The sequence below is a fragment of the Aethalodelphis obliquidens genome, unplaced genomic scaffold (genome assembly GCF_003676395.1).
Source record: "Aethalodelphis obliquidens isolate GAN/ISIS:26980383/991018 unplaced genomic scaffold, ASM367639v1 scaffold51, whole genome shotgun sequence".
NCBI lineage: Eukaryota > Metazoa > Chordata > Mammalia > Artiodactyla > Delphinidae > Aethalodelphis > Aethalodelphis obliquidens.
The window spans coordinates 9762189-9781254 of NW_020837995.1; the positions used below are offsets into that span (position 1 = coordinate 9762189).

Genomic DNA, 19066 nt, shown 5'->3' on the forward strand with positions numbered 1-19066 from the left:
CCTTCAGCTACTGCTTTGCATCTCTTGCTGTGTAACTTCAGGAAGTCATGACCTTCCTCACTGGACCTTAATTTCCCCACAGAGTATAAGCCAGGTGAGGGCAGGGATGCTCGTCCCTGAGGTGTCGCCAGTGCATGGAAGTGCCTGGCCCATAGGGCATTCAAATACTTGTTGAATGAATTGATAATATCCTGGGCCTTTTCAGCTCTGACTTTCTCTGATTTGCAGATTTGCACTCCTTTATCCTTATCTGTCCTCTCTCCCCTGGGACCATCCCAGAAGCAGGACTCTGAGGAAAGAAAGGGAATCAACACGTATTCTGTCTCCATTTTGTACTGTGAACAGTGCTAGATGCCTTAATTATGTATTCTTATTTAAGCCTCACAGTGACCCTGTGTGGTAGGTCTTACTATCACTATTGTATAGACGAGGTAACAGAACTCAGAGGAATGAAGCAATTTCTGCAGGGTCACAGAGCTATTGATAGTAAGCCAAAGCGCTGGGATTTGAACAGCAGTGCTATCTTCTCCTGACCTGGCTACAGAGAGAGGATCCCATAGAACAGCATCATAAGAATAACCAGCTGCCCCTCGTGAAGCAGGAGGCTGAGGGCTGGGGCACCTGCACTCACCTCTCTGTTGAGTGGGAACTTCACGTGGGTTTTCTCTCGGAAGCAGAGCTTGGTGAGGTCATAGAGAACTGTCAAGAAATGGTCATCTGGTGTCAACATGTCGTCATCACAGACACTCAGCTCTAGCACGTTCTAGGGGAGAACGGAGGGTTCAAGTCTGGTTACCAAGGTTGCATCAACCCATTCCCAGGATGAGCGGCCTGACCTCAGTCCTAGTGAGGAGGTGGGTCTGAGGGATGGGAGCCAGCACAGCTCAGGTGTGAGGGACATCTGTAGGGACATGAATTAAGAGAGGAAAGTGTCTATTCCCTTCTTTGCAACTCTCTGAAGCCTTCCTGCCCTTCTTCTCTGATTCTCCTACTGGGAAATTTTGCTCTTTTGCAAGCTTGGCAGGGGCTTGTGAAGTGTGAGGGATTTCATTTCACCTGGGGGAGAGATGGAAGGGCACAGCAGAGAAGACCCCTGTCAAGACATAGAATGTATCCAGCATTGGGACCCAGGAGCTGAAGACAGTTTCTTTGGCACTAGAAAACCGAGCTAAGGGAAGCTAACATCTTCACACTCCAGGGGAGTGATGTGGCAAAGATTATAGAGGGTTTGATTGGGTTGGGATGACGTATTGGAACTCTATCCTTTGGCTCATCAGCCCCTAAAGAGGTCTCATGGATGGTCCCAAAGCTGTATGTCAAGGATGGAGCAGTTACCCTGTCGTCTGGCTGAACTCTAAGGTCAATGATTTTAGGTGACATGGATTAGCCTCTGAGGCCACTTTTTCCAAGGATCCTGAGAGATGTAGGTTGGGGCTGGGTTTGCCTCTTTGGTTCCTATCTAGTGGGCATGAGGTGGTTCTGGGGGTTCCCAGCTGAATGAGATCTGTTGACTTTGTAATGACTAGAAACCAGGTGTGTCCCTGAACCAACCCAGCAGCCCCATAGATCTTCAGACAAAAGAAACACGAATTCTGTTTTCAAGATGGTAGGCCGAGCCCAAACTGAAATCCCCCTTTCTCACCAAAAACTATATATATGATAGAAAAGATATTTTTAAAACAATAAATATAAAGCCCTTCTTGAAAACAAAAAGGATAAGTCATTAACTCGGAACGGAGAAGCATCCCTAAAATATGAAAGCAGTAAGCTTGATGGAGCTGTCAAGCCTCAAATGCCTCAAGACTGGGTTTGATGCCTCCATGATGAGGCCAAGCTTGTCTTAAGGCCACCCTGATGAAGCTGTCGCAACTCAGGATGTTCAAGAGAGGATTCTCCCTCAGGAGATGTGAGCTCAACTTAGAGTCACCGTATATCTGAAGAAGACAAATACCATGAAACAGCAACTCAACAAATGAAGAACACACACCCAACGAATTCGAAATAATAAAGCCATCTAAAAAGGATTTAAGATAGAGAAAGCCCTCTGGCCGGAATTAGACTGGTCTTGGGCCTAGTGAGTAGAATGGCTCTTCTCTATATGCTCCTGCTTGGAGTATGTTCTGGAAGATACTGGAAACACACTCTATTTTGGGGCAGGAGACATCCAGTTCCAGTGACAATTAGGTAGGACAAGAGAGACAGGAAAGAGGATAGAAGGATAAGTATGCTAGAGGGACAAGCGTGAGACAGGCAGAAGGAAGGAGTGGGTGAGTGGGGAGATAGATAGGTCGATAGGAGGACAAGAAGTCGGTAGAAAGAAAGACAAATAGGGACTTCCCCGGTGATGCAGTGGTTAAGAATCTGCCTCCCAATGCAGGGGACACAGGTTCGATCCCTGGTCTGAGAAGATCCCACATGCCATGGAGCAGTTAAGCCCGTGTGCCGCAACTACTGAGCCTGCACTCCAGAGCCCGCAAGCCACAACCACTGAGCCCACGTGCCACAACTACTGAAGTCTGCATGCCTAGAGCCCATGCTCTGCAACAAGAGAAACCACCACAATGAGAAGCCTGCACACCATAATGAAGTGTAGCCCCCACTCGCTGCAACTAGAGAAAGCCTGCACACAGCAACGAGGACCAAATGAAGCCAAAATAATAAATAAATAAATAAATTTATTTAAAAAAATACAAATAGTCATTATACTACAAAGTCACAGTAATCAAAACAGTATGGTACTGGCACAAAAACAGAAATATAGATCAATGGAACAGGATAGAAAGTCCAGAGATAAACCCATGCACTTATGGCCACCTAATCTATGACAAAAGAGGCAAGAATATACAATGGAGAAAAGACAGTCTCTTCAATAACTGGGGCTGGGACAACTGGACAGCTACATGCAAAAGAATGAAGTTAGAACACTCCCTAACACCATACACAAAAATAAACTCAAAATGGATTAAAGACCTAAGTCTGGATACTATAAAACTCTTGGAGGAAAATGTAGGCAGAACATTCTCTGACATAAATCACAGCAAGATATTTTTCAATCCACCACCTAGAGTAATGAATATAAAAACAAAAATAAACAAATGGGGCCTAATTAAACTTAAAACCTTTTGCACAGCAAAGGAAACCATAAATAAAACGAAAATACAACCTTCAGAATGGGAGAAAATATTTGCAAATGAAGCAATTGACAAGGGATTAATCTCCAAAATATACCAACTGCTCATGCAGCTCAATAAAAAAAAAAAAAGAAAAAAACCAAAAAAAAAAACTGAAAAACTAAACAACCCAATCAAAAAATGGGCAGAAGATCTAAATAGACATTTCTCCAAAGAAGACATAGAGATGGCCAAAAAGCACACGAAAAAGTGCTCAACATCACTAATTATTAGAGAAATGCAAATCAAAACTGCAATGAGGTATCATTTCACACCAGTCGGAATAGCCATCATCAAAAAGTCTACAAACAATAAATGTTGGAGAGGGTGTGGAGAAAGGGGAACCCTCCTACACTGTTGGTGGGAATGTGAATTGGTACAGCCACTATGGAGAACAGTATGGAGGTTCTTTAAAAAACTAAAAATAGAGCTACTATATGACCTAGCAATCCCATTCCTAGGTATATATCCAGAGAAAACTATAATTCGAAAGGATGCATTCACCCCAATGTTCATTGCAGCACTATTTATGATAGCCAGGACATGGAAACAGCCTAAATGTCCATCGACAGAGGAATGGATAAAAAAGATGTGGTACATATATACAATGGAATATTACTCAGCCATAAAAAGGAATGAAATAGTGCCATATGCAGAGATGCGGATGGACCTAGAAACTGTCAAACAGAGTGAAGTCAAAGAGAAAAACAAATATCATTTACTATCACTCATACGTGGAATCTAGAAAAACAGTAGAGATGAACTTATTTGCAAAGAAAAAATAGAGTCACAGATGTAGAGAAAAAACTTATGGTTACTAAGGGGGAAAGGCGGGTGGGATGAAATGGGAAATTGGGACTGACATATATACACTACTATAGATAAAATAGATAATTAATGAGAACCTACTGTATAGCACAGGGAACTCTACTCAAGTGCTCTGTGGTGACCTAAGTGGGAAGGAAATCTAAAAAAGAGGGGATATGTGTATACGTATAACTGATTCACTTTGCTGTACAGCAAGAAACTAACACAACATTGTAAAGCAAGTGTACTCCAATAAAAATTAATTTAAAAAAAGAAAGAAAAACAAATAGTCATAAGAAGGGCACATGATCAAAGAGAAGGACAAGCAGGGAAGGAGGGGAATAGCAAGCAGGGCAGGCAGGTGCTGTCCCCCACGTCTCACCTTCACCCGGGTCTGGATCTGGAACTTGAAGCTTTCATTCCACTCTGGGTTTCGGCAGTTGGAGATGGTCCTAGTCCTCAGCCTCTTAGGAGAGCTTGTGGGCAGCCAGAGGCTCACAAAGCAGTCTGTCTGGCTTACTGTCCGAGGAAGACAAGGGTGGGAGGGGAGGGTGAGGAGTCAACCCAGGTCCAGAGAGGAGAGAGTGTGGAGGCAGAAGCCAGCTTCTGGTCCCCTCCCGACTCATGGCTCTGACTCTCCAGAGACCTTTGTCCCAGAACCCTGAGAAGGTCATGGACTGCAGGCTAGAGGTTTCACAGAGGGGACCCAGGTCCCACTGACTGTTCTCGTGGACACAGATGGCCTCTGGCTCTTCTCAGCAGCACCCTGGCTCTCTGAGCAAACACCTGTTGGTTTGGGACAAGGTACAGTTGCACAGTTTTCCCTCTGCCAGGGGAAGATCTGGAGGACTAGCCCCCAAGGGTCCAGTTTATCTCTTGCCTTAGCCCAGGGCACCAGGGAAACCACAGTAGGGCCCAGCTCTTCCTCTGAGCTGAGGAGCAGCAAGGATTAGAAGGGACACCATCGGCTGGGAGTCAGCCTAGAGGGCCCCAGCGGGGAAGGGCTTGAGTGGAACAAGCTATTCAGCAGGATCTAGGGGCCGGGACTACCATCCACACATGACTAACGTCTCAGATACACCCCGATGGGCTTTTCATATCTCTGCTGGTCTCCCCACATGGGGTGTGTGACCCAAGAAACCCTCACATCTAAGACCACATACTCTATTTTTCATTTGAAATAACAACGCAACTGTGATGATGCTGTAAGTGCTCTGGAGAAGGACAAAGGCTGTGACCTCAACAGGCCCTCCTGAAGTGAAAGAAGGCTTCCTGGGTCTTCTGTTTGGAGCAGCAGAAGGCATACAGTGAAAAATGGCAGCCCAGCCCAGCTCCTTCCCTCCATTCTACCTGGTAGGAGGGAGGAAGAGGTGCCACGATTGCCCTTGTCACTCTTCTTCGGTCATTCCCAGGGTACCCACCCAATTCATAGAGAACGGGAACCGTCAATACAGTTTCCAGTGTCAGAGAGTCTTCTAGATAGTAAAGCTGGGCAGGGATGCGAGACTCATCCAAACTACCTCCTAATTATAATTAATAATGTCCTGTGAGAGTGGAACCAGAGGTGACCCACTCCCCAGACTGACTTAGTCCTATATTGTCTCTATACTGAGAACTTTATCAGACTTAATAACCATGGCTTGCATCACAAGCATCCCTAGTTTCTGATTTCATCCCCGCTGTCTGGTTAATCTGTGAGGGCTCACCATTCAATGAATTGGAATTCATGGCCTTCCTCCCACTGAATAGAGGTGAGATGACCCTGTCCTTTAAATGTCATAATCATCATTAATCCAAACACAAAGAATGACCCAAACCCAACAGAATCAAAAGAAAATGATGACATCATCCCTATCTTTCTTTCCACACCCAACCTGTTCTTCCTCACCGTCAACTCAGGTGTCCTGACTAGACACCAAATATCGCCCTTGACTCTCACCTTGAGTCGACTTAACTCCTTGGAGCTCTCCAGCCTGTCCACTTCTCCCTACTTGCATGGCCACTGCCTTGGTACAAGCCACCTTCATCTCTGCTGCCACTGCCCCAATGGATGCCCTGTCTTCTGTCCTGCCCCACCCTGATCTTTTCTCTTTAGAGAAACCAGAGGGCTCTTGTCCCATCTGACCATGTCACTCTCCAGTTTAAGATCCTTTAGCGGCTCCCATATGCCTTCAGAAAGGAGTCCCACCCATTCAGCATGGATGCCCCTCCCACTTCCCCAGCCTCAGCTTCATCTTTCCATCTTCCCTACCACCCCAGCCCCTTCCCTGCCCCCAAACACACACACACACACACACACACACGCACACAGAGGTGCGTGCACACATGCACGCACGTAAACACTCACACACGTGCCACCACTCACACTCCAGACTCCAGCCAAACCCAGTCCCTTGTAGGTCTCAAAGGCCATGCCATCTTGCAATGAACACCCTTCTGTTCCTCCTTCACGCCACCCTTCCTTGGTTAGCCCCTTCAGGTTGCAGAAGAGACCTCCTCTGGAAGCCTCGTCTGAACCTCCAAGTCTGGGCCAGGTGCCCCTTGTAGCCCAGGGTCCTCTGCTCTCCTCCCGATGGAGCACTGGCTACAGTTCACTGCAATGGCAGGTCGGTGCATCTGTCTCCACCTCCCACTGCACCCTGGGAAGCTCAGGAAACCCATGTTGGCACCGCTAGATATTTGTTGAATAAATGAATGATAGAAAAGCCCAACTTCCTGCTATTGGGCTGTATCAGTACCCAAGAAATTCTGGGCTGAGTCACCACAGATATAGATAGGCACGTTTAATGGCTCTGCTCAGAGAGAGACTCCCTGGGGACCTGCTTAGTCCTCCTGGACCCCTCCCTTGGCTTTTCCTGGGCTCTGGGGCACCTCCTGCTGGTCTGCCTCCTGTACACAAGGAGCCTGCAGGCAGGGACCCACCAGGCCTACACTCACTTGCTTAGCATGATTTGAAGGACCCTGTAAAGGCCCATTTCCCTCTAACATCCCTTTCCTATCATCAGTCCATGCCTAAAATTGTCCCATTAAATCCACTAAATAAAGTTTCAGGTATTTTGGCCGAAGGCTTAAATCTCTAATTAAGATAAAAAGACTCCTGGAAGAGCCAGGATTGATCAGACACCCACATGTCAAGCATTAATTTATTTCCCAGTCCTTTCGTAGGGAGCCGTTCCACCTCCTCCCCAACAAGGTTGGGAAGGAGAGTGAAGCCCAAGAGGGGATAATCCTGGGGAAGGAGGGATGATGAGGTAGCCGCTGGACCCAGATGACGATCTGGGGCATAGGCATAATGAACTGACTGTAAGGCAGTGACCATCGAGCTGGCAATGAAGAGTGGTTAAGCAAGGATGACCCAATTCTGAGAATTTCAGGGACTTCAGGGAATTTCCTAAGCACAGATAGGTTCTAATCCTTGTTCTTCATGAAGTGACAGAGGGCTTGGTCATCAGAATGACATGTCTCTTTTCCCAGAATGTGGGTGGCCAAGATGACTCAATGATCTCTATAGATGTCAAGAACATTGTCTTCCTAATACCTTAGAGACACCTGCCTCACACCCCCTGGGAGTGCTGGTTTGAGTTTATTTTCCCAAGAGGAGTAAAAACTCTTGACAGCGGGGAGATTTCCGGGCTGATTTTCTCCCAGCTCTGGTGCAGGGCTGGGTGGTGTGCTCCTTGATGGGGCAGTCACCCCTGAATCTCATCCCTGAATCTCATCCCTTTCAGCCTCCTGGAAATCTTAGAAACTCAGGCACTCATTACAGGACTGAACCAGAGAGGAGCTTGTTTTTGATCCAAGCTGGAAGGCACAATGTGGGGCAAGGGTAACCCAGGACCTGCAAGAGGTTAGGATAGACTCAACCCAGGTGAGGCAGCAACAGATCCCAGCCTGTGACAACTGTGGATCCAGACACGTGACCTGGGCTGCTGACACCCCCAGACACCATGGCTGCCCCCGGACGCTGTTCTTTAGGGAAACGAGGAAAACATAAAAAGGGGTTCCCAAAGGGGCCAGGGTGTCCCCGAAGGGCAGCCTGTGTGCCAGAGGCGTGTGGGGGGAAGGGGGAGAGGAGGGTGGTGGAGCAGACCTCAGCCTGTTTCTCTGGTTCCTGTTCCCCATCCCACCCCCTCCTCTAGGGCTTGTAGGTGACGGGTGTAGCAGGGAGAAGACAAAAGGAAGGGCCCTGGACGCGGGGGAAGGTCTGAGCGCACAGGTGTAGGCACGCCGTGCGAGTGTGAGGCCCGCATGACACACAGGGCTGGGACAGATACGCCTCCAGAGGAGCTGAGGCAGGCGAGGCAGCTGCCGGCATGCGAGAGCTGTGGCCGTCCCTGAGGGAAATGGGCTGAGGTGTCTGATAACCCACGCTGGCACGGCAGGAAAGGCAGAAGAGGCAGGCAGGTCCTGGGTCCAGCGGACACTTCCAGGCCCCTCAGGTCACTCACTGGTGGCCTGAGAGGTCCCGAGAAGCCCAAGAAGTCCGTGGCCCTCTGGCTGGCCTTGTGACAGAGCCAGGCCCCAAATGATGCTGGCTGCAATTGCTCCCCCGGCATGGGCTCTGGACACTCACCCTCCCAGGGGCCCAGTCTGAATGCTGCCTGATCCCTTTGTTCTCTCTGGGGCTCCAGGGCCCTCCTTCCTCCACCCTCCACACTCATCCTTACACTGCAGTGTTGCAGCGACAGCTTCCCGGAAGGTCTGTCAGCCTCTCCCACCTGTGCTCCTGCACCATCTGCATATAAGCCCTCGGGAAGTCATGCAATCCCTTCCTCAAGAGCTCAGGTGCCCATCACTTAGATTCCTGTCAACCCTCTGAACGGCCCTGACCTCCTCCTCCTGGCTTGTCTCCCTTAACCCCCAGCGGTCCAGACCTGGCATCAAACACTGATTCTGCTTTCGGCAATTAATCCTCAATGTGCGAAATGGGCCCCACAGCCCTGCCTTCAGGTTGTGCGGAAGATGAATGATGTTTGGATGTCTGGCCCCAGCTGGCCCCCAGCAGGGGCTCGGGGGGACGCAGCTCCTCTCCCTCAGACTGGGCTCCCCAGGCCTCTGGATGCTCACACCCTGTCCGCTCAAAGCAGCTTTCCTCAGCTACTCCCAGCTTTCAGTGTCCTCCAGTTCTAAATTCTGTGGTGACAAGATGAGAATGCCGTCCTCTATTACTACTCTATAATTGCTTTGGGCATAGACACCTCCCCATGTATCACGGCTCTCCCAGGCTAATTGAATCCTGGGGTGAGGGCAGTATAACAGAGCTTTGGGGAAACTGGAGCCCTTGGGCGATTCCTGTGTGGTCACCAGTGAGTGGGGACCCCCTCAGCCATGGGCCTTGACACAGAGCTTTCTCCTCCTTGAGGGCCAAGCTTCCTCACTGGATGGGGTGGGGGGAGATGAGGGCAGCATAGGGAGGGGCTTTTGTTCTGCCCACCCAGATGCCTTCATTTCTTCCTGAAGCCAAAGACTTCCCTGGGCCCCCGTGGTCTCGGAATGCAGCAGGGGCTGGGATGAAAGGGACATTAAAGTTGCAAGAAGACACTGCACAAAGAGCCCTGGTGAGTCAAACCACATCCATGGCCTGAACTGAGGAACTCGGCGCTATGGGGCACCCGGCATGCACTGTAGAACCCGTTTGAGATCCAGGTCCTGAGAAGGGCACTGGGGCTGGCCGGCAGCTGGCTCCATGGTACTCAAGGGCCCTTCCTTCCCTGCCACCCCTAACAGGCCGTAAACTCATGCAGAGACAAGGAGTGCCCAGTGTGGGAGAAGCTACTCCTGGAACGGATCCTAGGGAGGGGAGAGTGGGGAGGAGAGAGCGAAGTGAGCCGTTGGAGGAGGCCGAATGCAGGGGCCGGTCATGCCAAGGGTGCAGCTAGAGGGAGAGGCCTGGGAAAATGATACAAACCCCAAAGTCTGTAATACAACTTGAACATAGAGCGTGCACACACACACACACACACACACACACACTCATGCGCGCGCGCACGCACACACAGCCACACCTGACCATTTCTCCCCCGGGGCCTGTCTCCATCCTGGCCCCAGATGCAGAGAAGAAGGAGGGAAGAGGGAGGGGGATACTTACCCACGTCAGCCTGTTGGACGTTTTTCATCCGGATGACCCTCACTGTCAGCAGGTGGCATGGAGACAGCTCCTCCTGTGGATTGAGAGGACAGTGGACTCACTCTTTGGGCGATTGTGGCAGGTGGTCTTGACGGAGAGAGCAGCACAGGCTCCCACTGCCCAGGCTCAAGAAACCTCCCCACTGTCCATCGGTGTTTCTGGGCTCTGGAGGCTGCTTCTGGTCCCCAGGCGGCCTGAGGCTATGGACGTGAGGGGCTTTGTCCTCACCCCACTCTGAGCCAGCACACCCGGGAAGAGGGACAGCTTCATGCCTGTTCCGTCCCTGTCTTGCTTGTTTGGATCTGGGAATTGGAAGCCCTTTTCCTGAGCATTTTACCCAGGCTTAGACAAGTCTTTTTACTGTCCACTCCCAGCCCACGCCCATGGCAGACACCATCGGACTCCTCCAACCCACCCAACGACATTTATAGAGGCCTCTGAACTGGAATCCTTTACTCCACATCGTCCACTCCATGTTACTAGAATCACTTTCTACCCTTCCAAGAAGATGCAATTCTTCTGTATTTAAAATAATATTGGGGGACTTCCCTGGTGGCGCAGTGGTTAAAAATCTGCCTGCCAATGCAGGGGACACAGGTTCGAGCCCTGGTCCGGGAAGATCCCACATGCCGTGGAGCAACTAAGCCCATGCGCCACAACTACCGAGCCTGCGCTCTACAGCCTGTGAGCCCCAACTACTGAAGCCCGTGTGCTGCAATTACTGAAGCCTGGGCGCCTAGAGCCCATGCTCCACAACAACAGAAGCCATGGCAGTGAGAAGCCTGCGCACTGCAACGAAGAGCAGCCCCCGCTCGCCACAACTAGAAAAAGCCCGTGTGCAGCAACGAAGACGCAACACAGACAAAAAAATAAATAAAAATTAAAAACAATATAACATTGGGATTTAGGGAAAAACATGAGAGTATGAAGGAAAAAAGTCCCCATAATGCCACCACTCAGAAAAGGTCACTATTTATAATTATTTTTATTTTCAACTCAGACTGCCCACAGATAGTTCATCTGCCTTGGCGGTTATCAGAGATAATACTATTTGTAATAGCATCTACTGAACACGTACTGCAGTAGGGGCGGGGCAGAGCGGGGCAGGGCAGGCACCGACCCTTAGTGCGAGACCCTGAGCTCAGGGGTTAGAGGTTCCACTCAGTCAGCCTCACGGGGGTCCTGGGGCAGAGAGTGCAGTGGAGGTGGACAGCGGCCTTCTCCCCAGGGCCCTCCAGCCTCAGGCCAGCGGGTGAGCTGGGCTCCTGGGGGACAGGCTGGGTGCTGGGTCTCGCAGAGCTCCAGAGCCCTTGCCATGGCCACCCACTGGCCGGGCCCAGGCCACGAAGCAGCAGTGAACCTCTCCGCAGTCCCCGCCTCTGCGACCTAATGGCGGCGGGGTCTCCATGGGTCACAGGCCGTGGGACCCACCCCTGTTTGGGTGGCCTGAGGAGCCCGAGGGCCAGCTGGTTCCTGGGTGCCTGGCTTCCTCAGTGATGAGATCTGTGCAGGGTCTGGGGATCTTGCCCTGAGGACACCGCCAGCTGAGATCTGCCTCCTCAGCCAGGCCTGGGCACTGGCGCGAGGACCCAGACTGGAGGCTGGTCCAATACTCCCAGGCAGGGAACCAGCCCACGTAGGGACCCCCTCCACTTACCAGAGGCTGGACCTCAGAGGGCAAAAGTTGAGCCTTGGGACCTTGCCCTTTCTTGTCAGAAGAGAGAATAACATTTGTTTTGGTGGAGGTTTACAGGAACATCGTGACCTGACTGTGACCTGACCTCAAGAACAAAGGCTCGGACACCGAGAAGTCTGCAACAACTAACCATGCCCCTCCTTCACCTTTCTTATAAAAGGGCTTCGCTGAAAGCTTTCAGGGAGTTTGGGAATTTTTAAGGCATGAGCCACCAGTCTCCTTGCATGGCCCTGCAATAAACTTTCCTCCGCTCCAAACTCCGACGTTTTGGTATTGTTTGGCCTCACTGTGCATCGGGTCCACGGACTTGCATTTGGTAACATTACTATTTGCTAGACACTTCTCTTATAGTTTCTAATCCTCATAAAACCTTTATAATAGAGGTATTGCCATCTTTTTAAAAGTTAAGAAATAATTGACGTATAACATTGTATAAGGTTGAGGTATACAGCATAATGATTTGATATATGTATTTAGTATTGCCAGATGATTACCACAAGAAGTTTAGTTATCCATCATCACACATAGTTAAAATTTTTTTTTCCTTGTCATGAGAACTGTTATTTTGATGGCTGTCCTTCCAGCCTCTTCGGGGCTTAATTCTGACCAGGAACAATAGGACGACGGCTGGGAAGACAGTTGCTTAGTCCCTGAGATAGATACATACGTCAGTTTTAGGGCTTCTTCCTCCTCTCTCCCCAACAACTGCCTCACAATCGGAACAAAAGCCACACTGGCAGACACATACAGGCCTGAGGATTCCTTCTGTGAGATTAACTCTGAAATGTTGAATATATTCATGGTCAATAACTTGCTCTAATGGGATTGCCTTTTGAGCTTTGTAACTGGGCCAAAGGTCACAACACTGCTTCTCTTTTGGTTCTGGAAATACGGCTCAGCCTCTGGGCATGTGGGCTCGTCATTCTCACTCCCCACCTGGGCAGAGCGTGTGTCCTGGTTTGATCTGGTGAGGAGGCAGGAGTCAGCTTTCATCCAGGAGAGCAATTCTGGTGAAACCTGTTCCCCCTGGCCCATTTTCTCAGAAGGCAGCTAGAGGGCTACAAGAGGGGAGCTGCCTGAGGACTCAGCCCAGGCAGGGGTCACTCCTCATGTCTCTGAACCCAGGGTCACGATCCTCTTGGCCATCATAGGTCTTCTCCTGCCTCCAGGAGGGGCTGCCCTTGGCCCTGCCCAGCTCCCGTGTGTCTTCGCTGGGAGAGAATGAGCATCTACAGCTTCCCGCAGGACCTCACTTGAGGTCTCCCTGCCTTCCAGGAAAAGCTCTCTGCTGTCATCTAACACGATACCTTCCAACGAGGCTGACCATTTCTTTCTACTCTAACTCAGCCCCATTAACAACACAGCTACCATCTGCTGAGTGTCTTCCAAATGCTAAGTGTTGTGTATATAATCTCTATATTTTATCTTACTATTAGCCTTGCTTTACAGATAGAGAATCTGAGCCGAAGTCCTTTGACTTCAGGCACTCAGCTAGAATCAAAGGAAACTGAGTTTGAATCCAATTCTAATTCTTAAGCCCACGTTCACAACCACAATTATACTGTCACCTTACTTGAAAGCGACCGTGGGCAAACACGAAGACAGGTGCTGCTTACCCTGATCTCCTCGTGCTTGGTCTTGTCCTCTGAAAATCTATTTTCCCGGCAGAGTCTTCTTTTCTCCCTTCATTCCCCCAAAGCCCCCAAATAATCCCCACACTCTGGCAGTCCTTCTATTTACAGTGCTCTTCTGACACATTTCATCACCTCTCTCTGTTTTAAACAGACAGAGCACGTCAGAACTGTAAGGGTACTTGGAGAAGCTCTCACTTTCTAGCAGCCATGGATGGCTCCTTTGTGGTCATTCTGGAGCCTCAGATTACACCTTTAGCCCAGGAATTTGCAGAAGACACCCAATTGCAAAGCACTCTGCAAAGCACTCTTACATCTGCCAGCAGGGAGCCAGAGCCTGGAGGGTTTGAGAGACAGCCCAGAGGGGCGGTGCGGAGAGGAAGGCAGTGGGAACATGGGACTCGGGTCTTGGGCCCAGATGATTCCAGAAATGAGGTCTGTGAAAAATGACCTTCTGGGATTAACATGAGTGTACATATTTTGCTCCTGATATGATCAGCTCAGTTGGAGTGGTGCTAGACACAAGCAAAACTTCATGGCCCCAGAGGTAATGAATAGAAAGACGTAGAAAGACGTAATAGATCAAAGTACAGCGTCTGTGACTATGGGAACCTGAAACCAGTGAGCTTACGGAACCCAAGTGTATGGGGTAGCTTACGGGATCCAGGTAAGAACTTCAGGGACTTAGACAAGCTCATCCTTCCAATAGGATGCCCTGGCTGGGCATCAGGGTGAAAGTTTAACAACAGGCATGGCCAGGCTGCGGCCCTGGAGTTGGGATGGGCAATAATCCTCCAGTTCATGGGGGTATTGGAGGGTCCTGGGATAAGGACCAGGGAGCACTCCCTGGAGGGGCTAGAACTGAAGGCAGGGATTATTTGGCAACCAGTGGAGGAGTGTATTTAGACACTTTAATAACCAGAACAGCTGTGCAGGGAGGGTGGCTGGATGGTAGTTTGCTGGGAAGTCACTGCTCAGGCTGCAGACACACCTGGCTCCAGCCTCCTCCCTCACCTCGGTCCCTGGGGCTGGACTTGCCAGGACTCCATTTCCCCCGAAAACTCCTCAGGACAGGGGTATCTTGCCAGCTCATATGGAAAAGAGCTTGACTCTCAGCACTGGCTATTGTGCAATCCAGTATTACCCCTTCCCAAACCCTCACTTTAGAGATAGGACTTTGGCGGGGAAGTTGGGAATACAATTCCTTACCCTCCTCTAGTGCGCTGGGCTCTGCTCTACCTGGGGTTGCTGCATCTGTTCTCAACTACCGCCCGCACCCCCCCCCCATCCCAGCCAGACTCTGAGGAAGGTACTATTATCCTGCTTTGCAGAGGAGAAGACCGAGGTTAGAGAGCTTGCATCTCACGTGGGGTCACACAGCCCAGAAGGGGCGGGGCCAGGACTCAGACGCAGATCCACCTGACTGCAGGGCAGAGCCCTCTCCGTCCACCTGGAGGCTGGCTCTCACCGTGAATTAACCAACTCAGTTAAAAGCTTGCTCCAGGTCATGCACTAGACTAGTTAATAGCAGAGGCAGGAGTAAAACCCTCAGCTCCCATTCTGGGACTGTCCTCACACCCCAAGAAACTAGCTATCATCACAAATTAGAAGAATATTTAGTTACAGATGGGCTCCCAGGGCCTGGCTCCCAGGTGCGGGTGAGGGTTGGGAGGAGGGTCTGACAACCCTGTTTCAGAAGTGGTTAGGGTCAGACATACCCAAACCACACCAGCGCATGAGGTCTGGGTGCTGACGAGGGAGTACAGCTCCCGGGGAACCTGTGGGAACTCCCCTCCGTGGGGCTTCTCAGGGCAGGCCCGGCTGGCGATGCCACCTCCTCCTCCCTAGAGAGCTGGGTGTATCCATCAGTTCCCTGCAACACCTGTGTCAGAGCTCAGACCAGCCTGGCGATAGCTTCCAGGAGGCAAGGGCCCTCCCTAAAAGGAGAGCATTGGGATGGGAACTCTGTGGGATCCCAGAGCATTTCCCTGCTAGTCTGAGCAGCACCCCAGACCAGGGGTCACCTGGGAGGAGCCACTATGGCTGTTTTCCTTTTTATCACCCAGGCTAGGTGAGAGGTCAGGGCAAGAAATTCCAGCTCTGAGTCATGGACCCTCCAGGACCTGAGAGGGATGGGCACAGCTCTCAATTGCTTCATTCCCGCTTCAAGGTAAGCTCTGTCCCTCTGTGGAGGTTTCTCCTTGCCCAAGCTCCAGGAGACTCAACGAGACAGGAGAGGCAGGAGCACGTGTGGACCAGAGGCTATCTCAGCCCCCTGAGGGCTGTGGAGGAACACAGCCCAGAAGGCAACGTCTATCCTGGCCCAGGCAGCGGGACACCAGGCACCATACAGCATGGGGTTTCCCTCCTGGGCTCCCTGGAGACTGAGCAGGGTCTCCACCTCCCACCCCAAAGGGACAAGACACCTTCAGGGCATCACTCACCTCACTCCATGATTTAGTGTGGGCCGGGGGAAGGTAAGGAGGAAGATGTTGCTGCTGACAGCCCTTGCCATGGCATGCCTACAGCAAATTGGAAGACAGAGACGATGGGAAAGCCAAGGCAGAGCTGGTCTAGAGCCCTGGAAACCTGACCCATGAACCTGGGGTGTCTCTGCAAGGCCGTGAGGGGCTGCAGAGACCCAGGAGTCTAGATCACAGACCCAGGAGGGGTGCCTCGTGGCCAATGGAGACAGGTTGGCAATGGCACAGATACTCACCGGACACCACACCACACACTCTCCCAGCAGGCAGTTCAAGACGTCCACAAGGTAAATGCCTGCTCACCGTTAGGAGAGGCCAAATGTGACCCACCCCCAGCAGTGCTGAGCACTGTCCTCCTGGGTGCTGCTGGGCGCAGGACGTCCCTGAGCCACTCCATAGAGTCTTGTCAAGCCCGTGGGTATCCGCAGCTGGGCCATCCACCCAGGAGCCCAGCCCCAGCTGGGCCAGACTGTGTCCCCTGGTGCCGGGCAGGGGCTGCCCTAGACGAGGTGCTCCACATCTCTGGAGTCTGCGGTGCCCCCAGCCCTCCCTGAACCCGTCTCCTGCTCTCAGCTCCCGACCCACCCAGCCCTGCTCCCTCACCTCCAAGGTGCAGGTGGCGGAGGGCCTGCCATCTTCTGCTTGGCTTGGGTGTGACGGGTGGTGGGAGGCTGAGACAAGCATCTCCTTCTGGAGCATGGTGTGGCTCTGCCGTTGGGCCGTGAGATGGGGAACTTATACTCTTACTCAGAGCTCCGCCCTCTGGAAGACTCTTGGCAGTGTCTCTAATTGCCCGGGGAGGGGTTTAGGTAGGTAGACAGATGGGGTTCCCGGGCACAGGCCTCTTAGTATCAAGGGACCCTCAGGTCTTCAGATCCTGGAAATGCAGGGACCAGCAGGGTCAGGGGTCTGCTGCCCCAAGAAGAATGACCAGGCTGTCCACTGCCCCAGAGAATGGCAGGAAGAGGCTGCTGGACCCTCATGACTTCAGGATTAGCCCAGCCATGATTTGGAAAAGCTGTCTCTACAGCTTGTCAAGGTCATGGCTCAGAGGTGCCCCTCTGGGGGATATGCCCTCCCTCCTGACTCTACTTAGCCCCATGGCTCAGTGCCCCAGGAGCTGTAGGCAGGGACCTCAGGAGAGGCAGGGACCATGACCAGGACTCAAAGTTAGAGGATGAAGAAGGAAAGTAATCGCCTGAATCCCCGGTGAGGAGAGAGTCAAGGGCTAGTGGTCCCTGCCCTCCCAGGCAGGTGGAGAAAGGGTGAGCCCAGCCCCTGCCCGGGCTCAGAGATGCTCTCGCCCCATGCAGCTGATCCCTATCTCTGTCCTGGTGGCTGGCTCACTCCAAGGGTCTGGGGAGGCAGCTTTGCTTGCTCAGCTGTGCAGCTGGGAGCTTTGGGAATTTCCTGCCTGAGCTATTGCCTGGGGGCCCACAACCGGCTTTTCCGGCCCATGGATTAAAGTGATTTTATGAAACTAAGGGTGAGATCTGAATACAGGGCTGACTGGGCTTGAAGGCAGGGATGGAACCTGGTCAGTGGTATCTGTGGGGCCTCTCCGTATGCCAGGTGGAGGACATCCCCACCCTGCTCCTCTCTGCTTGCCAGGCTCTCCGGACGGGGGATGGGGCCTTAGCTTGGACCCCTCCCAGCTTGCACCCTTCCCTGCCGCTGCCATGGCGCACTGCCAGGGACACAAACAGCATCCGCGCCCCTCGGTGGACTCTACCAAATTCAATTTCGTTCACAGCGCTTAGTGAGCACCTACTGCATACGTGCTACTAAGAGAGGAAAGTCTAAGCTTGAAGCTGCTGACAGTCCAGCTGGGGAACCAAGTGCTTCCAACCCCTCAGAAGCTCAGAGGTCTGAGTCTCCTGTGGTAACGGGGGTATCCTAGAAGGAGCAATAGAAACTCTTTACATTTGTAAAAATCTGTGGTTTGCAGACCTAATAACTGGCTGCGGAGCACAGAAACGGGGAAATGAGTGTCAGCTGGGAAGGGAAAGAGTGGGCATGAGAAGGCTTCGTGGAAGAGGCAGCATCTGAATTGGGTCTTGCAGGAGAGATGGGATTGCAGTAGCTAACGATAGGTGAGAAGGGCATCATGGGAAGAAGGAGCAGTAGGAACAGGAATAAGGAGGCCAGAAAGCAGGCTATGCTCAGGTATGTAAGTGGGCTGGTATCAGAGTAGCAAGTTGTGTGGGAGGAGGTATGGGGGGGTGGAGAGTGGGACACAGAGGGTGGTGGAAGTTGAGCAGAGAGAAGGGAGGTTCTGTGAAGGAACAAATCTGGAAAGATATATTAGGCCCCCATAGTTGTGACCTTTAAAAGGCATACTTTAGGGACTTCCCTGGTGGTCCAGTGGCTAAGACTCCGCACTCCCAATGCAGGGGGCCCAGGTTTGATCCCTGGTCGGGGAACTAGATCCCTCATGCTGCAACTAAATGACCTGCACATGGCAAGGAAGATCCCGTGTGCTGCAACTAAGACCTGGAGCAGCCAGATAAATAAGTAAATATTTTTAAAAATTAAAGAAAAATAAAAGGTGTGCTTTAAATTTGGACTTATTCTCTAGGCAATGGGGAGCCATCAATGGTTTTTGAGCAGGACAGTGACATGATCAGAGCTGAAATTTCGGAAGGCAATGGTGATTCATGTTGTAGACAGCCCAGCCCACAGCACTACAATGTCCTGAATGTGATGTGGTGAGGCTATAGTGAGGGAAGGGGGACACTCCCCCCAACGGAGGTGTCTGCCTGGTACCCATTCCCTCCACTCCCCCACCCTTCACCATCAAATGGGCCCAGGGCAAGCCCCAAACTCCAAAACATTCCTCAAAGCCTAGAACTTGATCCTCCTCTCACTGAAGGAGCCTAGCCACAAACACCCACCCTACCCCGCTCCATCCATCCTCGGCAGCCTGTGAAAACTCTGGGTCTCCAATCCTTGTATTTCCTCATTGTGCATAAACTTCTCAAGAGCGGGGCCTCACTTTAGCTGAATGAAATCAGATTGAATAGGAAGCTAACAGGAGGTGGGGTGGAAGCTTCTTCCTCCATACCCTCTACACAGCCTCTGACCCAGGTGGGAGTTGGTGCAACAGCAAACAGAGTGGACTCGCCTGCCAGCATTTACTGCCTGGCTCTGAG

The 19066-nt window shown here is 51.5% G+C and overlaps 1 protein-coding gene across 2 annotated transcripts in view; it reads right to left on the minus strand.

Moving 5' to 3' along the window:
* The window catches only part of PLA2G4E (phospholipase A2 group IVE), a 42477-nt gene extending 25840 nt beyond the window's left edge, over window positions 1–16637 (minus strand). Inside the window, exons 1-4 of one of the 2 annotated variants that reach the window (XM_027083997.1) lie at window positions 16518–16637; window positions 10066–10138; window positions 4360–4496; window positions 632–763 (exon numbers count right to left, since the gene is read on the minus strand). In XM_027083997.1, the coding sequence (XP_026939798.1) occupies window positions 632–763; window positions 4360–4496; window positions 10066–10138; window positions 16518–16613 (438 nt within the window). In that variant the 5' untranslated portion in view covers window positions 16614–16637. Of the gene's footprint in view, window positions 1–631; window positions 764–4359; window positions 4497–10065; window positions 10139–15875; window positions 16462–16517 lie in introns of those variants that run through there. The other variant, XM_027083998.1, reaches the window with a different exon arrangement.
* Window positions 16638–19066: the final 2429 nt, after the last annotated feature.